The sequence below is a fragment of the Chanodichthys erythropterus genome, chromosome 7 (assembly GCF_024489055.1).
Source record: "Chanodichthys erythropterus isolate Z2021 chromosome 7, ASM2448905v1, whole genome shotgun sequence".
In the NCBI taxonomy this organism is placed as follows: domain Eukaryota; kingdom Metazoa; phylum Chordata; class Actinopteri; order Cypriniformes; family Xenocyprididae; genus Chanodichthys; species Chanodichthys erythropterus.
Genome location: NC_090227.1, coordinates 24,812,860 through 24,834,382, shown reverse-complemented (window position 1 = coordinate 24,834,382; position 21,523 = coordinate 24,812,860). Strand labels below are relative to the sequence as shown.

Below are 21,523 nucleotides of genomic sequence, written 5' to 3'. Positions count from 1 at the left end.
AAATGGCGGTCGTGGGAGTTGTAGTTCTTTGTCAAAATTATGCGCGTTACCTTGCACCGTTTGAAGTCTTTTAAAGGACTACTAAACGTCACACCTCACGCTTTGCCGTTCTCTGATTGGTGCGCACCACCGCATAGCTCCGCCCCTCATTCTTCAGATTGGTCATGCAGAAAACTTCCGTCTTTAGCGAGCGATTCCAATCCTCACAGAAAGGAAAATATTCAAAAGAGTTACCGAGCTCATCGGCAGTCAAATAAACATCTATACGAGCTTCACACAGGTAGGAGAGGCTAAAAAACACACTTTTGAATTTAACCTTGAATTAACGATGTCGTTTCGCTGCGGTTTCCATGAAAATAATTTGTGTTGGGACTAGCAATCACCTAGCTAACAGAGACTTTAGCAATCCAGCTAATCAGAGCCTCACAATAGATCACAAAGTAAGTAAAGTAATGATGGTTTAATTTGATTTATTGTGTTTTATACAAGGCCAGGAAGCCCGTCTCGGATCAGTAATTACAAGGCGTCAAGTTCTAATGGAGAGTAAATCAGTTTTGAAGACAGTAAATGCAGGCCTGCTGAAGACTGAGAGAAAATATAATGGGAATTTACTCAACCAGCTTGAGAATGACACAGTTTAAATATTACATAGCCTTTGGTCTTATACCATCATTCATCAGAATCAGGTTAGATGGCTGTTAGAACGTTACAAATGTTGAAACGTTGATATCCTGAATCTGTTTCAGACGTTAGAATCAAGCTGCTGTTACAGTGTTTCACACAGTTGCAGTTTTGATAAATATGATGACGTCACAGTTGGGTGTAAACCTGAAACGTCTTGACAGCTTAAATCAGTCATCAGAATCTGTTTTGATGCCATTATCCACTTATGTAAGAGTCAGATATAGTTCAGTGTATAATAACGACCCGTTTATGCTGTGTGAGGAAAAATAGCAGGATTGATTAAATTGAGGTGAAGGAGACCCATCATATATATCAAATATTTGTATAGGTTTGTTGTTACAAATGTATACACACACACACACACACACACACATATATATATATATATATATATATATATATATATATATATATATATAAACACACACACACACATTGTTTTGTTACAATTGTAAATATTTTTAATACTGAGGGTCCGTGAATTGTCTGAGAATCCCAGGCTCTTTGAAAGTTGAAAAAAAAAAAAACCCAAAAAAATGTCTAGAGCGACATTGACGACTAGAGTTTTTGTTAACTGACCAATTTTTGTCAGTTTAAAAATGCTTGAATGGAAGAAATTATTGTTTTTAATCACAATACAATTATTATTATTTATTTTTTTTGGTGTTTATTTATGGAAAACTGAGCTAGAAATGACTGATGGAAATGTGTTCCTGCTCAGGAAAATGTATTGATTTATTACTATAACAAGTATTAAGAGCTGATTTGTGACAGCTAGTCAACATAAGATTGAAAAACCATCATGCTCTAACATATTCAAGCATAATAATGTATAAAAGCCGCTTTTTAGATGTATAGAGCATGACAGTATTTATATAATTACAGGTACAATATTGTGAGATACTAAAAAGACTGAACAAAGTGCTTATTTAATATGTAATCAAAATTACAACGGTGCAATAAACAAAAACGAGATGACCTATTGTCATGCATAGCTGCATTATTATTTTATATTGTGGTGGTTTACAAACTTCCCTCACTTTACAGTGAATATGTTGTTTCACTTTAAATTCACTTCTTTAATCTTCAATGCATTATAAGGTAAAAATGTAGCATAGGTGGATCTGATTCAGGATCCACCTGTGTTAGGGTGTTACCCATTTCAGTGCCAAGGTCAGACTCTGACTAGAGACACTGCAGGAATCAGGTGTTGGTTGGCCTTTGCCAAGAGGAAAAAGGTGAGTCATAATAATGCATATGTAACCAGGCAACCATGTTTTATAAGAGGAGTGGTGGTATTTCCAACCATTAAGTGAAGCAACAGCCTGCTCTATGTGAAGACGTCACAGTGATCCCTATGAATGTCACCCAGATAAGGCTGCCTCCCACAGTGGGGCCAAAGGCCTTCCGATCAGGTGGGAATGACTCACGGCCTCCTGTCCATTAGCCTGAATCGGCGGCATTGAGATAAGCGTGCCTCGCTTTCAATGGTTTGTAAAGTTCCTTGTAGCTTGAGAGGAACTGTGACCTTCTGCAGATAACAAGAAGCGCTATTGTTTCACACTTGTTTGGTGAAGGAATAAACACTTTGGCATGTTCTTGTAGACTCTGAGAAGAAATAAAGTGACTTAAGGCCCGTTCACACCAAGGACGATGACTATATAACTAATAATCATTCTTTGAGAAGTTCATACCACAATGATGACTGAATACTGAAGAGCGATATTGTTTCACAGACTGTGATAATGCTTTTCCACAGTTGCCAACATAAATCTAGCAAAGAGTTTATTATTTTCATATTTATGAAAAAAAAAAAATGTACATTTATAGCACTATACTTTATCATTTCTTACCTTGGAATTAAATTACAGAAAATGGGTTAGTGACAGCAGATTTAACGTCATTCTTCTGACCACTAATCAATCTCTTTTTTGGATTTTTTTTTTCTTTTGCTATTGGGCCAAATGGGAATACATAAGTTATATTTGTTGTAGTTTCCCTTTACCACTATAGAAGTTTAACCAACTATGATGACTTCTGCTTCTGGGAAGTCTGGAAATGTGAAAAGGGTACATTTGTTGAATTCAGTAATGTGTACTTAAAATTATCCTTACAATCTGTGTTGTCTTTGGGCTGTACAACCTGAGAAGGATAATTCAAAATCTATGGGCGCACCATCCAGGAAATAGCCTTTATTTTTCTTACACTGGCCACGTGTCTCATACCTTTAATCTTGAGGGGCCCAAATCGCCTAAATCTCACCGAAAACTTGGCGCTTTCCCATGGCTATCACGTCTACCTTTGAACGCAGGTTGAAAATGTCATTTCCTTACTTGTGAAATGGAATCCTGCTACCCTTTTATAATCTCTTCCTCATTGGTGCCCCTTTCAGAGATCGTCTGGGCCCCCCTCATCCCGAGCCCCCCAGGAGTGAATGACGCTCCCCCCGTCCCTTCCGTGCCCTGACGAGGATGACAATGGAAGAGATGAAGAATGAAGCAGACGCAACCTCGATGGTATCCATGACTCTCTACGCTGTGATGTACCCTGTCTTCAATGAGGTATGGTGGTTAGTTTCCAGTAGGAGAGAGTTCAGTTATGGTTTTGTTGACATAGACCAAGGATCAGGATTGGGATTAGTGCAAATGATGCACACCCACATGCTCAGGAAGGTCTGAGGAAGTGTAGTCACACTCATTTTACAGCACTGCTAGTTCTGATTGTACTAATATTATTTTAACAGACAAGTTGGATGCTGAAGTTATTATCTGGCTGGCCAGAATCTTTGAATATTTTTGAATGTTTTTAAAATTAAAATGGAAAAAAAAGTTCATATTATAGAATCCATTTTACTTAAAGGTGCAATATGTAATATTTTTGCAGTAAAATATCCAAAAACCACTAGGCCATTGTTATATATTTTGTTCACTTGAGCACTTTCAATATCCCAAATGTTTCCAACTATTTGTAAATCATGAGAAAATTCAATTTTATCCAAGGCTCCAGGACGTGTGAGGAGTCGCCTGTCAATTGCGTCATATCTGCGTTACCCCTCGGTTTTATTTTGTAGAAACATGGAAACACCAAAGATGCTTTAATATATTACACCAGGGGTCTCAAACTCAAATTTGCGGGGGGCCGTTTCTGTGATTGACACCTCATAGGAGGGCCATATTAACATTCAAGCGCAAGAAAGCGCAACATTTCAGAAAATTTACTTTCCTTTGCATTATTTCTCATTTACTTCAAATTTCATTGGGCCTAATAAAAATGTTATACCTATACTATAAATATTTTATTTACCATACTAAATGTAAACAGCAGTGTTTCTCTCATTGTTACAGAGTAATATAATTATATAATACTATTACTAATATAATACTACTAATATACTAATATAATAATAGGCCTACTAGTATAATACTATTAATTGCAATAGTCTGGTGCAACTTCTCACATCCAACAAGGTGCATGGAATAAAAAAAAAGGAACAAAATCAGCAACACTTGTGGCGTGGAGGGGTCAGAAATGAACAAAAAACTGGAGCTATATCAACTTTATTTTGCCAAAAAATAAAAATCTCTCATTGTTACATACATTATTAGTTTTTAACATTTACACAGCTGAGACACATTTGTCCAAGATGTCGTTTGAGCATCGGTAATGTTTACTGTTAGCATTGGGCGCGTTTCGGTGGTTTTAATCAACGCTCGTGACTAAAGCCCCGTTCACACTAGGGATGTCCAGATCCGATCACATGATCGGAAATCGGGCCCGATCATGTGGTTTCAGACTCGATCGGAATCGGACATTACCTCCCGATCAGGACTCGGATATATATGTATTAGGGGTGCAACGGTTCTCCACTTACAGACCGCACTTGCACTGCGGTCCATCTCGAATGACGACGCATCTATTGGTTAATATGGTTTGTTTAAAATAGCAACGTGGAATACAGACAGAGTTCAGATAATGTATGTTTCAGTCGATGGATGCACAAAACGTTACAACAACGATAATCAGAAAGCGTGGACAAAACAGTCACTCTTTGTAAACTGTTAACTGCGAGTGCCGTCTGCTCTCATGTCCAGTCATTTACGCCGTCATCACCCGGGTGTTGACACACGTTGCTGTCTGTATTTAAACTAACTCTTTTAAGCCTTGCTGATTTAAACCTTAAAGAACAAGACGCGAAAGAGAACTCGCGCGCGCTGTGAGAAGATTTGTGTGCGCTCATCCGAAGCGCGCACACGCTTATTCCAGTCAGCGCGCAAATACTGAGTTCTCTTTCAAGTCTTGCGCTTCAGCAGACAAATTCATACAAACATTATGTCAACATGCCCGTCCTAGCGAGAATCCTAGCAAACATAGTCGGTTATGTCTTAAATGAACGTATATTAGTCGAGAAAGACAGCGCATGTGTAACAGTATATGAACTGGATCGTGCATGTCTTAAAGGGACATCAACTATTCCTGCTGCCTGTATTTAATGTTAAATCAAACAACAAAAAACAAAGAAATCACTCACTGCTCTTGACTGAATAGTTTTTGTAACTTCAATAATGATTAATCTTTATTTATTTTATACAGTAAAGATAATATGCAGTGATATTTTATATTTGATTACTATTTGAAAACCGAATACCTGAAAAACCTGAAAAGCACTGTTCCTGGATCAGTTTTTTCGCTCTTCTTTATTCTTTTTTATGTAGGCTATTAAGTATTGGATCGGGACTCGGTATCGGCAGATACTCAAAATCAAATGACTCGGACTCGGACTCGAGGGCAAAAAAACGTGATCGGGACATCCCTAATATTTTATATTTGATTACTATTTGAAAACCGAATACCTGAAAAACCTGAAAAGCACTGTTCCTGGATCTGTTTTTTCGCTCTTCTTTATTCTTTTTTATGTAGGCTATTAAGTATCGGATCGGGACTCGGTATCGGCAGATACTCAAAATCAAATGACTCGGACTCGGACTCGAGGGCAAAAAAACGTGATCGGGACATCCCTAGTTCACACCGCCAGTGACAAGCAGTGACAAAGCTACAGGATCCCATTCATTTCAATGGAGCGCTGGCGACTTCCGGCGACAAGAGCGTCAGTGACCGTTGGCGACGGAATGTAGGCGTGTCAAGCGACGAGAGACAAGCGACAAAAGTTCAGATATTTCAACTTTAAATCAGGAGCGAATTTTGCGAGCGACAGCCAATAGGAATGAAGCTCTCTGGAGCTCACGTCACCGTCTCGAGTGCGGGCAGAGCGATTTCACTGTTTTATATGATTTGACTGTACATACATGGATATAATTAAATGATGCGTGGAAAAGAAACGGTCGGCAGTCTTGTGAGTTTGATTCATACAAATTTGTGTTGTTATTATATGATGTTGTGAGCAATTTAGCACTGCTGCTGTTCACAGTTTCCCCTGCATTGTGTTTATTATTAGGGACAAGAAAATTGATTATTTGTCAAATTCGAATGACATTTTAGTATTTTTGACAGTATGAGTGAGTTTAATTTGTTGATAGACCGATTCTTAATCTAGTTAATTATATAATGCACCGAGCTCTGCAGTCACAACACTCTACAACAGCAGAATATTACTTTTAATTATTTTAAACCTAATTCCTTGTCAAATTTGAATGATTTCTTAGTTTTATAAATCATTTGTGATTGCATTTTCTATAGATATGATCAGATGTGCAGTCTACCAATGACATTAGAGCGACAGCACTAGGAACGCCCACAAGCGACTTCACAGTAGGAGACTAGCGACATGCAGCAAAAAAGTCGCTGGCGGTGTGAACGGGGCTTTAAAGTCGAGTAATAAAAGCGGCGCAGCTGAGAGCGCGGCTCATGGTTGCATAGCAACGACAGACGCCACTAGAGCGAAAGCAAAAAGGAGAATGCGGCGTGGCCGCTTATGTGACGCGATATGTGAATGCCCCCTTTGAACGGCGACTTTTTCTTTGCATATCAGACCGGTAGCAACTAGAGAATAATAATAATAATTTAGCGGGCCGGATTATGTTTTATTTTTGAGATCAGTTGCGGGCCGGGTAGAGGGGGAGGGCGGGCGTTTTTTTTTTTTTTTTTTTTTTTTTGCGAGTACCATGCTTTACCATGCCTCAGAGAAAAACAGAATAAGCACATGCCTTTTAAAGGTGCTAAAGAGGATGTTTTGTTTTATACATTTTTGCAATATTACTTGAAACTGTCTTGAAACTGATAAAAGAAAATTTATTAGGTGCACTGAAAGTAATAATATTAATATACATCATCTTTGCACGAGGTAGGGCCTTAAAAACATCAGCCAATCGCGTAAACGATTGGCCCTCTGGCTTGTCAATCACTGCCGTGACGTTCCTTGTGAGAGACGAGCGCGGCTGCACGCTCCAGTAACTTTCCACACTCCACAGGCGCTGCATGCAATGTTTTTGTCAGGAAACAGGAGTAACAACTGCAGATTGAGTTACCTGTGGTGAGTCCGACATAATGAATCCAAAAAACACGACACAGCGAATGCTGGTGGTAAACACTCGTGTTCCAATACTCATGCACGATTTTTGGGAGGCGGTCCTTTGAAGTGAGCTGTGAAGGAGGGGGGCTGTTCTTACAAATGTGCTCATTTAAAAAACTCAGTAACAGTCTTTGGATTCTCAGTCGACGAAGAAATCCTCTCTATCATCTTTAATTCGTTTTTAATTCATATCAGCAAAATTGGTGATTTTTGTAAAATGCAGTCTAATGCTGCCAAATTGCGGGATGTGTTTGATAAAAAGAGTTATTAAAAGCACAATAATCCGCACGAGATGCTTTCCCAAGATGACTTTCTGTGCTCCGAAACAGACCGCAGCTAGACAAGCAAATTATACTTTGGGCTTCGGGTGTGCGTCTAAACGATCAATACATACAAAAATATGTCAAAATGACCAGCTTGGGGAGTAGTCACTTAAACACAGTCCAATAAACCTCGGATGCCACTTGGGCCATTGATATGAATCAAACAACAAAAGACAGAGAAAATCACTCACTGCTCTTGAATGAATAACTTTAGCTTTAACAAGCATTAATATATCAATTTATACAGCGAAGACCGCACAGTATTATTTTAAATTTTGAACAGTAAAGTTAATAAACGATCCTGAAAAAAATTAAAGCACTGTTTATTTCATTTGTATATTTGTTATATTGTATTTATTTGTCAGTTTGTTTGTACTTTATTTCTTTGTTCTTGTTCTTATATGTTATCTTATGCATGTAAAACTTTAAAAATGCCAGTACACTGGTGCATTTATTTTACATTTCAGAATATATAAAGCAGTGTTAATTCTTAATTTGTTTCTTTATTTTTAATAACAAAATACAACAAAAAACCAATAAGAATACAGTTAAAGTACCGAATCGATAAGCAGTATTGTTGAGATTAGTAATACCGTTAAAAACTTAACGATACCATCCCTATTCCTGTCACATTTTATCATATTTTTTGTAGCTAAATAAATGTTTTGAGTTAAGTATTAAATGTAGCTGTTTTTCACAATTTCCAAATAGTTTAAGGATTTTTTATTTGTAATTCAATTGATTTAGATGGTTAGGCCTGCAAAATTAATGTATTTTAATGTATTTAGCTGCGTTTGTTTGTAACTTGTATTGTGTGTGTGTGTGTGTGTGTGTATATGTTCATCATTGATTTTCTACTCAAGAAACATTTATTATTATTATTATTAATGTTGAAAGCAGTTTAATATTGTTTAATATATGTTTAATATTTTTGCTTAAATTTATATATATATATATTTTTTAAGATTCTTTGAAGAACTTTCAAAAGAACAGCATATTGCTATACATACTTTGCTACACGGTACATTGTAATTTGAGATAAATTTTGGGGTTGTATTTACTGCAAAAATAGTTCTGTTGAAATGTATACTGTTACAGTCATATAATATTTCTGTCAAACCCTATAATGCAATAGATTATGGTTGAACACACTATGCTGGACTTTTAACTTTGGTGATTTTCTTTCTTCAAGAAGAGAAATGCAAATATAGTACTGTCTTCTAAAAATCTGATAACCATTAAAGTTGTCCCATTTTATAATAAAATAAGTACGCTGACTCTAACATTGGCTAACACTGGAACATTAAGCATGTCATATTCTTTAGTCATAAATGATCTTAATTCTCAATTATGAGCACAGTTAACACACAGCATACATACTTTTTACACAGTCTACATGTGCTGCTGTGGATTAATTCATGTCTCTTTAATTAGAGGCAAAATCTACACCCACGACCAACTATATTTCCATTTTAATGTGGTGATAATGACTATGCATAACGTATGCAACACTAAAACCAAACAACCTGTTTTATCTGGCAGTAAATTAAGATGGCTTGTGTGTGGGTGTGTGTTACAGCTGGAGAGAGTAAATCTGTCTGCAGCACAGACTCTGAGAGCAGCTTTCATAAAGGTGAGTAAACACGCCGTGATTCTGTCATTACCTGATCGACAAAACCCTACGCTCTTCGGCTTGATTTTTTTCTTCTTCGTATATATAATTTGTCAGAAAATCACCTTCAGACCATCTGAATTTTAACTACCTCAAGGTAAAATCAAAATGAACTCCATAAACTTGTTTAATACCCATTCCTGGTCTTATTGCGCATGATTCATCAGTGCATGTTATTTCAATGTCTAATGTAAAAACTTGCTCCACCTCTAAAACAAATTTCCTTTCCTGCTGATGTCACCAATGCCAGAAAGTAATGTTAGTCAGAAATCAAAAAGCTATTTAGGGATTAGTTTCCATCTGTTTTCATTGATCTCTTGAGAAAGGCTTAGATGAAAAATCGTACTCGGTTACTAACGTAACCTCGGTTCCCTGAGATACGGAACGAGTACTGCGTATGGGGAAAGGTCTCCCTTTTTCCCCGCTGCTGAAGCCTTTTTCAATAACGCAGTGTAACTGCACCGTCATTGGTTCACTCATAGACAAGTTGTTGAACCAATGGCGGCGCGGCATAGCTGCGCGGCCTATGGCGACAAAGCGCGCGAATATTCCCGCCGAAATGGGCGGGGTATAGGGCTATATAAGCAGGCGTTTCGCCATAGGATTTCAGTGTCAATCGACTGAAGCGACGACCCTGAGCCGCAGCCTCGTGGCACGGCAAGTGACGCAGTACTCGTTCCGTATCTCAGGGAACCGAGGTTACGTTAGTAACCGAGTACGTTCCCTTTCGATACTTCACTCGTACTGCGTATGGGGAACGAATTCAACCACGCCGTGCCACGGCTGGGAACGATATAGCTTGCATTTGGCCACCCAGAGGGGGGCAAAAAGGACAAGCGGAGGCAAAGCCTAACCGAACCCATGGTTACACTGAAGGAAGATACTTCCTATGGTGGCGTGAAGCGGGACCTGTTGGAAGCCGCTAATCACACCGACAGGACCCGAGCTTGTAAGGTCGGGACATCGAGGTGATAGAACCTGACAAAGGTGGACGGCGAAGACCAGCCGGCCGCCTCACAGATGTTTTGGATGGAAACTCCGTTGGACCAAGCCCACGAGGAAGCCATTCCTCTAGTGGAGTGGGCCCTGACTCCTATGGGGCAATTAGTGCCCAGTGAGGAGTAGCACAGGTTAATAGCATCCACTATCCAACGGGAAATGCGTTGTTTCGAGACCGGAGACCCTTTGGTGCGGCCGCCAAAACAAACAAAGAGCTGATCTGACTGTCTGAAAGACTGTGATCGGTCTATGTAGGTCCTCAATGCCCTGACTGGGCAGAGTAGCTGCAGCTCTGGTTCGTCCGCCGAGGGAGGAAGAGCAGAGAGCGAGATGACCTGAGCTCTAAACGGAGTTGAGAGCACTTTAGGGACGTAGCCATGCCTAGGTTTCAGAACGACCTTAGAGTCACCAGGCCCGAATTCGAGGCACGCACGGTTCACGGAGAGGGCCTGCAAATCGCCAACACGCTTTACCGATGCTTAGTGCTAGTAGCAGAGCGGTTTTAGCGTTAGGGGCCTGAGGTCGGCTGAACCCATTGGTTCAAATGGGGCTCCTTTCAAGGCCCTGAGGACCAACGAGAGGTCCCAGGAGGGAATAGTGAGAGGGCGAGGAGGATTCAAACGCCTAGCACCTCTCAAAAAACGGATCACGAGCCCGTTTCGTCCCACCGATTGGCCAGCAATAGGAGCGTGGAGACGCTGCAATGGCTGCTACGTAAACCTTAAGCGTGGAAGGGGAGCGCCCCATTTCCAAGCGTTCTTGGAGGAAAGACAGTATGGAAGATACGTCACTCTCCACAGGGTCTATGTTGCGTGTTGAACACCAATCAACAAAGACTGACCACTTCTGGTCGTAGAGGCGCCTCGTAGATGGGGCTCTAGCCTGAGAAATGGTATTTAGGACGTCCTCGGGGAGGCTAGTCGGCTCCCATCGAGGGACCAGAGGTGCAGAGCCCAGAGCTGCGGCTGTGGGTGCCAGATTGTTCTGTTTGCCTGAGAGAGGAGGTCCCGTCTCAGGGGAATCGGCCACGGGGCTCTTAGAGAGAGCCTGAATAGCTCTGAGGACCAAACCTGGTTCCTCCAGAGCGGGGCCACCAGAAGGACTCTGTGCTGGTCTTCTCTGATACGCCTGATGACCTGGGGGATCAGTGCGATCGGAGGGAAAGCATAAAGGAGCGTGCTGGGCCATGTGTGGGCCAGAGCATCTACTTCCTTCGAGAAAAATGTTGGGCAATGAGAGTTGTCTTCTGAGGCGAAGAGGTCTACCTCTGCCTTCCCGAAGAACTCCCAGATCGTGAGGACCACTTGGGGGTAGAGCATCCACTCGTCGGAGGGGATGTTGCTCCGTGACAATATGTCCGCACCCAGATTGTTCCTGCCAGGAACATGAGTCGCTCTGAGCGACTGAAGCCTCGGAAGAGCCCATTCCAGCAGACGTTTCGCCAGAGCGCATAAGCGGCTGGACGAAAGACCGCCTTGGTGGTTCAGGTATGACACCACCGTCATACTGTCTGACCGAACTAGAACATGACGTCCCGTCAAGTAAGCCTGAAAGAACTGAAGGGCTTTCATCACTGCTAGCATCTCTAGACAGTTGATGTGTAAATGGCTTTCCTCGTGGCTCCACGAGCCGAAGGCCGGTCTGCCCTCGCACACAGCGCCCCAGCCCAAGTTGGAGGCGTCTGTTGAGAGCACCGTCCTCCGTGAGACCGCCTGTAAAGGGACTCCGCGTTGGAACCATACTGGATCCATCCAAGGTTTCAGGGCTAGAAGACAGGCCCGATTGACCTTGAGACATAGGCGGCCGTGCCGCCATGCGCTGGGAGGAACCCGGAACTTCAACCAGTACTGAAGAGGCCGCATCCGAAGAAGGCCTAGCTGCAGCACCGGGGAGGCGGAAGCCATCAGCCCTAGCAGCCTCTGGAAAAACTTCCAGAGGGAGATAGGCTTTGTTCGTGACAGATGCCGTGAGCTGCTGAATTGCCAGGGCGCGCTCTGGCGAGACTACTGCCGTCATACGGACCGAGTCGAAAACTGCTCCCAGAAACGAGATTCGTTGAGTGGGGCATAGCGAGCTCTTGGCTAAGTTGACCCTGAGACCCAGGCATTGTAGATGGCTGAGGAGCACGGATCTGTGGCGTTCCGGCTCGTCTCGCGAACGGGCTAAGATGAGCCAGTCGTCGAGATAATTCAGAACCCGGATTCCCATCTGTCTCAGAGGGGAAAGCGCCGCGTCCATGCACTTGGTGAAAGTGCGGGGAGCCAGAGACAGCCCGAAGGGCAGGACCGTATATTGGTATGCCACCCCTTCGTATGCGAATCTCAAGAATCGTCTGTGACGGGAGGGCTATCTGGATGTGAAAATACGCATCCTTCAGGTCCAGCGAGCAGAACCAGTCCTCGGGGCAAATGTGCGCGAGGATCTGCTTCAGCGTCAGCATTTTGAACTTCCGTCTCGTGAGGGAGTGATTCAAAAGCCTGAGGTCTAGGATGGGTCTGAGACCGCCATCCTTTTTGGGGACCAGAAAGTAGCGGCTGTAAAAGCCTGTCTCGCTCTCTGACGGAGGAACCATTTCCACAGCTCCTTTTTCCAGCAACGACATGACTTCGGCCCGGAGGACATGAGCGTCGTCCGGATTGACCGATGTTTGAAGCACCCCGGCGAAGCGGGGGGGCCGTCGTGCAAACTGGAGCGAGTAGCCCTGGTTTACGATCCCCATGACCCATTCTGACACATCGGGGATGGCCTGCCAGGCCTCGGCCCGAGTGGCTAGGGGTTGAATAATGTTGGGTGACAGACCGCCGTTGAGAGGGTCGTACACCGCGAGGGGTGGAAGAGGAAATTTGCTCTTTTTGTGATGAGGTAAAAATTTTTCCGCCGTGAAAACGGCGTTTGGAGTGGGCGCAACAGGTGTGGGCCCAGCTGTCACTTGAAGTATGTTTCCCACGCCCGGAAATAAACGAGGCGGAGGGGAAATTACCCGTGGGAGCTTTTGGGGTGGTCCGGTCGTAACGGGACGGTCCCCCATCCTCTTCCTGTCCGACGAATCAGGACGACTTCGGAGAGCACCGGGTCCAGCACAATCCTGGGCCGGGGTCCCTGGCGCCTCGGGAAGGGAGGGCGCTTCGCAGGGCGCGAGCGCTGGCGATGCTCCTGGGGCGGCGCTGCCTGTGTTGCAGGTGGGGCTGGTTTGTTCTGCTGAGCCGGCGCAGTCCTGGGGCGGCTAGACGCAGAAGCGGAGCTGGAGCGCTTAGGCAAGAAATGCCTCATAGCCTGAGACGATTTCTGCGCGGCAGTAAAGCGCTCAGTGAAGCCATCCACTGCAGGCCCGAAGAGACCAGAAGGCGAGACCGGGGCGTCTAAGAAGGCCGTCTTGTCTAGGTCTTTGATCTCCGTTAGGTTGAGCCACAGGTGGCGCTCCAACACGACCAGGCTGGCCATGGAACGACCGATGGCCTGGGCCGTAGCCTTCGTAGCTCGCAGGGCAAGATCCGTGGCGCTGCGGAGATCTTTGAAGGCTGGCGCGTCGATTCCAGACTCATCCAGAGAGCGGAGGAGTTTGGCCTGGAATGCTTGAAATATGGCCATGGTGTGGAGCGCAGAGGCAGCTTGGCCCGCCGAGGTGTAAGCCCGTCCAGCCAGAGTAGAGGTGGTCCGACAGGGCTTGGAAGGAAGGGCCCTCTTCGTCTTCCAACCCACAGCCGCGGGAGGACAGAGGTGAGCAGCCACCGCTTCATCTAGGGGTGGCAAGCGCTCGTATCCCTTCTCCTCGGCGCCGTCGACGGCGGTGAGGGCGGAGCGGTGCGTAGTGTGGAGGCGGGCAGAGTAAGGAGCGCGCCACGACTTCGTCAGCTCTTCGTGGACCTCAGGAAAGAAGGGCGCTGAACGCTGGCGAGGTGCTTGGCGGCGGCCTGGCAGAAACCATTCGTCCAGGCGGCTGCGAGACGGCTCCTCTGGAGGGGCCCACTCGAGGTCCAGCTCTTCAACGGCTCTAGACAGGATGCGGAAGAGCTCGGCATCCATGCCCTGGCCATGCTCGATGGGTTCCAAGGAGGCGGTGGAGCGGGGTCTTCCGGCTCGCCAGCCCATCCTTCCGCTTCGGAAGCCGCAAGAGACATGGAGTCGTCTTGTTCGTCGTCTGTTCCCCCGAATGAGACGAGGTCACTCGCTTCTGCGGAGGGACGCTGCTCAGGGCGAGAGAACAGAACTGGAGAGAGTTCCCTGGGAGGAGAGGGCGAGGCACGCGGGGGCTGGGCCGGCGTGAGCTCGCTCAACTCCTGCCGATGAGTCGCTCTACCCCGCTGTCTAATCCTCGCCGGGCCGCGGGAGGAAGGAGACGGGAGGGCGCGGCGGCGAGATCGCCCTCAGTGAAGAAGGCGACCCGCGAGCGCAGGGAAGCGAGACTCATACACTCGCAGTGCGGGCATGAGTCTCCAGCGAGCGCGCCGTCTGCGTGGGGCTTGCCCAGGCAAGCGACACACTCGCTGTGTCCATCGTCGTCGTGCAGGTGTGGCCTGCAAGTAGCACTTGATTGGCTGCGGATCGTGAGACGGCTCTGCCGTGATCCCGGCAAGTGGGTGGGTCTTTTTGAGTTGCGAGTGAAGCTGAAGCTGTTAAAGCGGTGAAAACAGATGTAAATCGCTCTTTTAGAGCGGCGTTTAAGCCGCGGATGAAGCTCTCAGGCGGCGCGCCGGGATGGCGGCAGGGGACGCACAGGAAGCGGCCGGAAGCGGGAAGCGGGAGGGCGGCGGCTCGGCGACGGCGCTAGAAGCTGCAGTCCGCGAGGGCGCCGGCGCTTTCTTCCACCGGCGAGTCCAGGCGAGTCCGCTGCGCGGGAGCCTCTTCAGACGGCGGCGAGAGCAGAGGCGGCGAGCTTCTTCGGCTTCAGGCGGAGATCAGCGAAGAGAAGTAGATGTCGTCGCTGAAGGAGAAAACACTGAAATCCTATGGCGAAACGCCTGCTTATATAGCCCTATACCCCGCCCATTTCGGCGGGAATATTCGCGCGCTTTGTCGCCATAGGCCGCGCAGCTATGCCGCGCCGCCATTGGTTCAACAACTTGTCTATGAGTGAACCAATGACGGTGCAGTTACACTGCGTTATTGAAAAAGGCTTCAGCAGCGGGGAAAAAGGGAGACCTTTCCCCATACGCAGTACGAGTGAAGTATCGAAAGGGAACTAAAGGTGCAATCTAAGCTTGCAGAAAGGGGGTCATTTAGAAATGGTCACGTAAGTGACATATGAACATAATGTATGTTAAAGTGTTCACCAATGCCTGCCGATTTTACATTTCATTTTCAGCAACTTTGCCTATCCTGATACACCTGAAATAAACTGTGCTGATAGGCTAAGGTAGCCAATCATAACAGGACATTTGCACACAAAGATTACATTTTAAACATTCATTAGAAAAACGGCCAGTTTAATTCTAAATTCTAAAGAAAATTGGTCATGAGTTGGTTTTAATGCAAGTAACCTTGACTAACATTATAAGTAGACCACAGGGGAAAAATAAAATGCTACAAAAGCATCATTTAAGTTTTGATCCAGAGTCTTCAGAATCAAAGAGCTTTGTAAAATTTTAGCAAAAAAAAAAGAAAATGGAGCAGACTGCTTTTGCTGTCTCGGCATCACCATTTCTGCTCATGGCTTTGAAATATAGTTGTGCAACAGTAAGAAATTAATGTTAGAAGACATATTTACAAATCAAGAAAGCACTTTGACATGGTTATCTTTTCCTGATAGTAATATACACAAGTTTATTTGTCTTAAAGGGTTTAGTTCTGTCATTAATTACTCGCCCTCATGTTGTTCCACACCAGTAAGACCTTCCTTCATCTTCAGAACACAAATTAAGATATTTTTGATAAAATCCAATGGCTCAGTGAGGCCTGCATAGACGGCAAGATAATTAACACTTTCAATGCCCAGAAAGCTACTAAAGACATTTAAAACAGTTCATGTGACTACAGTGGTTCAACCTTAATGTTATGAAACGTTGAAAATACTTTTTGTGCGCCAAAAAAACTAAATAATGACTTTATTTAACAAAATCTAGTGATGGGTGATTTCAAAACACTGCTTCATGAAGCTTTGAAGCTTTACGAATCTTTTGTTTTGAATCGGTGGTTTGAAGCATGTATCAAACTGCCAAAGTCATGCCCCCCAGTGGTGAACCATTGAAATTTCGAAACATTTTTGATGTAACGAAGCTTCGTCTGCTGAAATCACATGACTTTGGCAGTTTGATACAGGCTCCGAACCACTGATTTGAAACAAAAGATTCGTAAAGCTTCGAAGCTTCATGAAGCAGTGTTTTGAAATCGTCCATCACTAGATATTGTTGAATAAAGTCATTATTTTGTTTTTTTGGTGCACAAAAAGTATTCTCGTCGCTTTATAATATTAACATTGAACCACTGTAGTCACATGAACTGATTTAAATATGTCTTTAGTAGCTTTCTGGACATTGAAGGTGTTAATTGTCTTGCTTTCAATGGACGCCTCACTGAGCCATTGGATTTTATGAAAAATATCTTAATTTGTGTTCTGAAGAATAACAGAATTTTCATTTTTGGGCAAACTAACCCTTGAAGTTTCAATATAAGAATAATATGTAGATCAAATTATGAAACTCTTATTAAAACAAATATTTTTATAGTTAGGTTTTCCTCTTCATAATTTGGCGCTTAATTTTTTTTTTTTTTATCAGAAATGCTTTATTTGTTGTTGTTTTGGATTGATTTGTGCTCTTTGTTTGTCCATGTCAGGCAGAGAAGGAGAACCCTGGACTGACTCAGGATATTATCATGAAAATTCTGGAGAAGAAGAACGTGGACATCAACTTCACAGAGTCTTTATTACGCATGGCTGCCGACGATGTTGAGGGTGTGTTTGAGTTTTTACATATTTGAAGAGGAGAAGAACATGCTTGTATGGTATGGTTTGCAATGCAAAGTCTTGTTGAAGTCGCAGCCTCTTGCCTCTAGGTGGAGCTGTTTCCCCATGAATTAAAACAGTAATGACTAATGTATTTTCCCCTCATAATTTAATTTCTTCCTTTTTGCAAGTGTTTTTGACATGTTCAGATGTATTCCACTAATGAATGCACAGAAACGCACTGGGTTTCTGGGTAATGCTCATTTTTGTTGATTTAAAATGTAAAGAATACTAAATGTACCTCCAAATTTAATCCAAGCCAATTGTAAAATCCTTGTTTTGCTCTTCCTACTGTAATCTATCCTTGTGTACTTTGTGTTTATGAGGTGCCTGATTGTGTTTACGGGATAATATAGAAGTTTCTGCTTTGTTACATTCATAGAGTGCAGTGCATTTAACATTTCAGCATTTGTTCAATAGCATGTATTATGGTCTCAATTCAGATGGTTGTCCATCATGATTGGCCATTAAAAGTAGTTAAAAGTTCTATTATGTCACATTTTAATGACAGGTCATTAGAATTAAACTGTTGTTGCCATGGTGACTGAGTGTTTCTTGTGGGCGTGTTCTTTGTGTTCAGAGTACATGATTGACAGGCCCGAGCGGGAGTTCCAGGACCTGAACGAAAGAGCTCGCGCGCTGAAACAGATCCTCAGCAAAATCCCTGATGAAATCAATGACAGAGTCCGTTTCCTGCAGACAATCAAGTGAGAACATATTCATGCTCACATTCACACATTTAATAACAAAAAATCTCACTTTCCTTTTTTTTCCATTTGTGTCATGACTTTCGTATCATTTCGTCAGTCTTTGCTTGCACACTTGCCCTGACAGAGTTTCTTTTGAAGTATTTATTTAATCTTTAAAGAAATGTCTGGCTCATGTTTCACTCTAAAATCCAAAGAAAAAAGAAAAATGGGACATATTTGATATTATAAAATGAAGCCTGAACAGCAGTTATATCTGTTTTCTTTTTCCTTAGATTTTTTTGAATGTTTTTTTTTTCTTTTTTTTTTTTTCCATTAGACTTTTTTTTCCCAGCCAGTTTTAAAATGTACAAATTTTGACAGTTGTATGTAATGAGCAGTAACAGTAAAATCTTAAGTATTCACCACAATTACTTTTCATAATTTACTTTACATAAATATGGCTTATGAATGGAAAAGTCACATGTCTCAGACATTGATACAATATGTCTGAACATTTGTTTAATTGGTGTCCACAGAGATATAGCCAGTGCCATAAAAGAACTACTGGACACAGTGAACAACGTCTTTAAGAAATACCAGTACCAGAACAGAAGGGTGAGTGAGTGACCACACACACACACACACACACACACACACACACACACACACACACACACACACACACACACACACACACACACACACACACACACACACACACACACACACACACACACACACACACACACACACACACAGTCATTATTAAATCGATGCAGCCAGTATACTCTCTCACTTACTGAATGAAGAAATGAAAATGGCTTTGTTTTTCAGGCACTTGAGCATCAGAAGAAAGAGTTTGTGAAACACTCAAAAAGCTTCAGCGACACTCTGAAAACCTACTTCAAAGACGGAAAGTATGGAAGTTTTAAGAATCGCCCATTATCTTCACTGCACTTCACACTTTTTTTTTTTTTTTTCTTTTCTTTTCTTTTCTTGCAAAAGTTGTTTTTTCTCCATATAAATTCATAATGGGTAGTTCTTGGCTTAATTCTTGTCATCTTTTGTGCTTCCATCAGAGCATGCCATGATATTTAACACAACAAAGAACTAGTAAATTGAATTTGATTTGGAAATTAAATAACAATAATATGCATAGATGAAATTATTGTCACACTACTTATGAATTTTTCAGAAAAGCAGTGTTGCGGTTCCAATGATCTGTTAGGAATTAAAAAAATGGCAGTGATGTTTGATCATTTTAATTAAAGTTACAGTGATATATATATATATTTTTTTTAACAACCAATTTCAACATAACTAATTATTGCGCAGCATTAAGCATCTTCAGTCACAGTGTCACTTGATCTTTCAGAAATCATTCTAATATGCTAATTTTCTTCTCTACATTTATAATTATTATCATTGTTGAAAACAGTTGTCCTGCTTAATATTTTTGTGGAAACTGATACATTTTTTTTTGCAGGATTCTTTGAATAGAAAGAACAGCATTTACAAAATAGAAAGCTTTACTCTCTTTGTGCTGTCTTTACTGCCACTGTTGATCAATTTAATGCATCTATGCTAAAACTAACTATTTTACTGACTGCTTTTAAACAGTAGTGTACCTTATTAGCACTGAGAGACTTTAAAACCCCTTAACTGTCACCGTCCCACAGGTGGGACGTTTGCCATTACATATTTAAAACAGTAATATTCTTTACTAAACCTAAGCTAATCTTGACAAACTATATATCATTTGAAAGCTTAGAATCTCTAGTTTACATATTTGGTGACTTTCAAAATATATTACAGAGGAGCAGTAATTTATCAATTTGTAACAAGCATATTTTCATACTCATAAGGTATGTTCAGACCTTTATTTTGAAATAGCGATGAACATGAAAAATCATTAAAGATTGGTTGAAACGTGTTTGTTTTCATGCCAAGAGTTCAAAAGATAACATCCATTCAATTTTTAGAGAAAAAAAAGGTCTGAAAATGTTTTTAATTGAAAAAAAAAAATACATTTATGATTGTGGCGGCGATCTATAACCCACATGCATGTTATTTTTATGTTTATTAGAGGCTGAATTCATTTCAAATTCTGCCAAACTTCCCATACTACTACTATATAGGATGTCTACTTCATAAATTGTATGAAAATAATGGAAATATATGGTTCCATATATGGAAATGGAGGCGCCTTTTATATGGTCAGTAATGGAGCTTGGTTTTCATCTAGTGAAAAAGTGTGGTACTGCGCCCAAACAAAATCTTACTGAAAGCTCATTTTTTGAGATATCAACCCGAAATTTGGAAAACAACTTGTTCAGACTTTTGGCTTTGATTTCCTTGCAGCTTTAGAGTAAAACTTATTTTGTAAAATATATATTTTATATAAAATATTAAATATTATATTTTTACATTTTACATTTTCATAAACTTAAACTTCTATAACTTTTTTTCTGTTTCATTTACATAAGTTATTTCACATCTACCAAATTTCATCTTTAAAACAAGACCAGCCTTATGTCTATACTCCAAAGTATTCTTGAATTACAACCATTTAAGTTTGGATAGTGCATTTTCTGGGGGTGAAAAAAGTGGGGGTGACAGTTAAAGGGTTAAAAATTATAATCATTAGAGCAGTTGCGACAATAATGATGGTGGTTTATGAACTCATAATTTGTATCAATTTTTTGTCTTTCCATCTTTTTGGAAATGGCATTTAACCCACACTGCACTTTTCAGCTCATTTTGTAAATGAGCTGCATAACATTTGTAATATCACCTGTAACATTAATGTGTTCAGATCTAATTCGTATTCCTTCCCTCTCCACCTTTCTTCCAGGGCAATAAACGTGTTTGCCAGTGCCAACCGGCTCATCCACCAAACCAACTTGATACTGCAGACCTTCAAAACTGTCGCGTAGGAGTCGTAGAAGTGTATTTTTTTTTTTAATAACCTTTATATGAACAATGTAAAAAAACACACACATTTGGACTGTAATTTATGATTCTTTTCTCCTGGCAGTAACACTTAAGGCAGGATGGCTTCTATTATGGTTTCTAATCCCATTTAAATCTAATCTGCTTCATGAGCTGGAGTGACCGCCCAGTGTTTCTCATATCCTGAGCTTTACAGTCACACTATCGCTGTAGACTCTCTTGCTTGCTTTCTCCCCCTCTCTAGCTTCTGAAGTGTTTTTGTTCTGTCCGGTCAGTCCAAGAGAAAGCCAAATGCCTGGGGGCCTTAATGGTGAGGGACACGGGGTGTTCCAGACGTGCTTGTAAATGCTGGGGTTTAGCTGTCTCCTCTGATGCTTTGAACTTGAATGAAAGATGTATATTTAATAGATATTTGGTAACAGAATTGTTCAAATAAACAGCACATGTCAAACAATAGTTGTTTGGATTTGTTCTTTTTAAAAATTATTTTTATTCCCATTAAGCATTAAGAATAGCTAAGGTAAGAATTACTATTCCTACCTTAAAACTATTACTCGCACTTATGGTTAAGCATTTTTCAAGGCCCCTAACCTTCAGTATTAAACTTTGGGTGCACATAAATGATACTTTATTCATGCTAATACTTTGGAAGGAAAAAAAAAATGGATGGGGAAAAACTGATATGGGCATGCACAAATTTTATATTTAACATTTCTGAGCTAATTTTGGTTGACTTCT

At 42.0% G+C, this 21,523-nt stretch overlaps 1 protein-coding gene across 1 annotated transcript; it reads left to right on the top strand.

Annotated features, from left to right (window-relative positions):
• The first annotated feature begins 150 nt into the window (after positions 1-150).
• Positions 151-21,235, top strand: pdcd10a (programmed cell death 10a). The gene is made up of 8 exons (XM_067389932.1): positions 151-280; positions 3,077-3,245; positions 9,113-9,166; positions 16,976-17,093; positions 17,725-17,851; positions 18,370-18,448; positions 18,668-18,750; positions 20,688-21,235. The coding sequence occupies exons 2-8, from the start codon at positions 3,156-3,158 to the stop codon at positions 20,767-20,769; spliced, it is 633 nt and encodes a 210-aa protein (XP_067246033.1). The 5' UTR covers positions 151-280; positions 3,077-3,155; the 3' UTR covers positions 20,770-21,235.
• The last annotated feature ends 288 nt before the right edge of the window (positions 21,236-21,523 follow it).

What these genes read in the sequence shown, in the direction of transcription:
- pdcd10a (XM_067389932.1), top strand. Translation starts at nt 3,156, where the DNA reads ATGACAATGGAAGAGATGAAGAATGAAGCAGACGCAACCTCGATGGTA. An exon ending in TGAGAGCAGCTTTCATAAAG is followed by an intron (nt 9,167 to 16,975) that starts GTGAGTAAACAC and finishes TGTCCATGTCAG; the next exon opens with GCAGAGAAGGAGAACCCTGG. An exon ending in GGCTGCCGACGATGTTGAGG is followed by an intron (nt 17,094 to 17,724) that starts GTGTGTTTGAGT and finishes CTTTGTGTTCAG; the next exon opens with AGTACATGATTGACAGGCCC.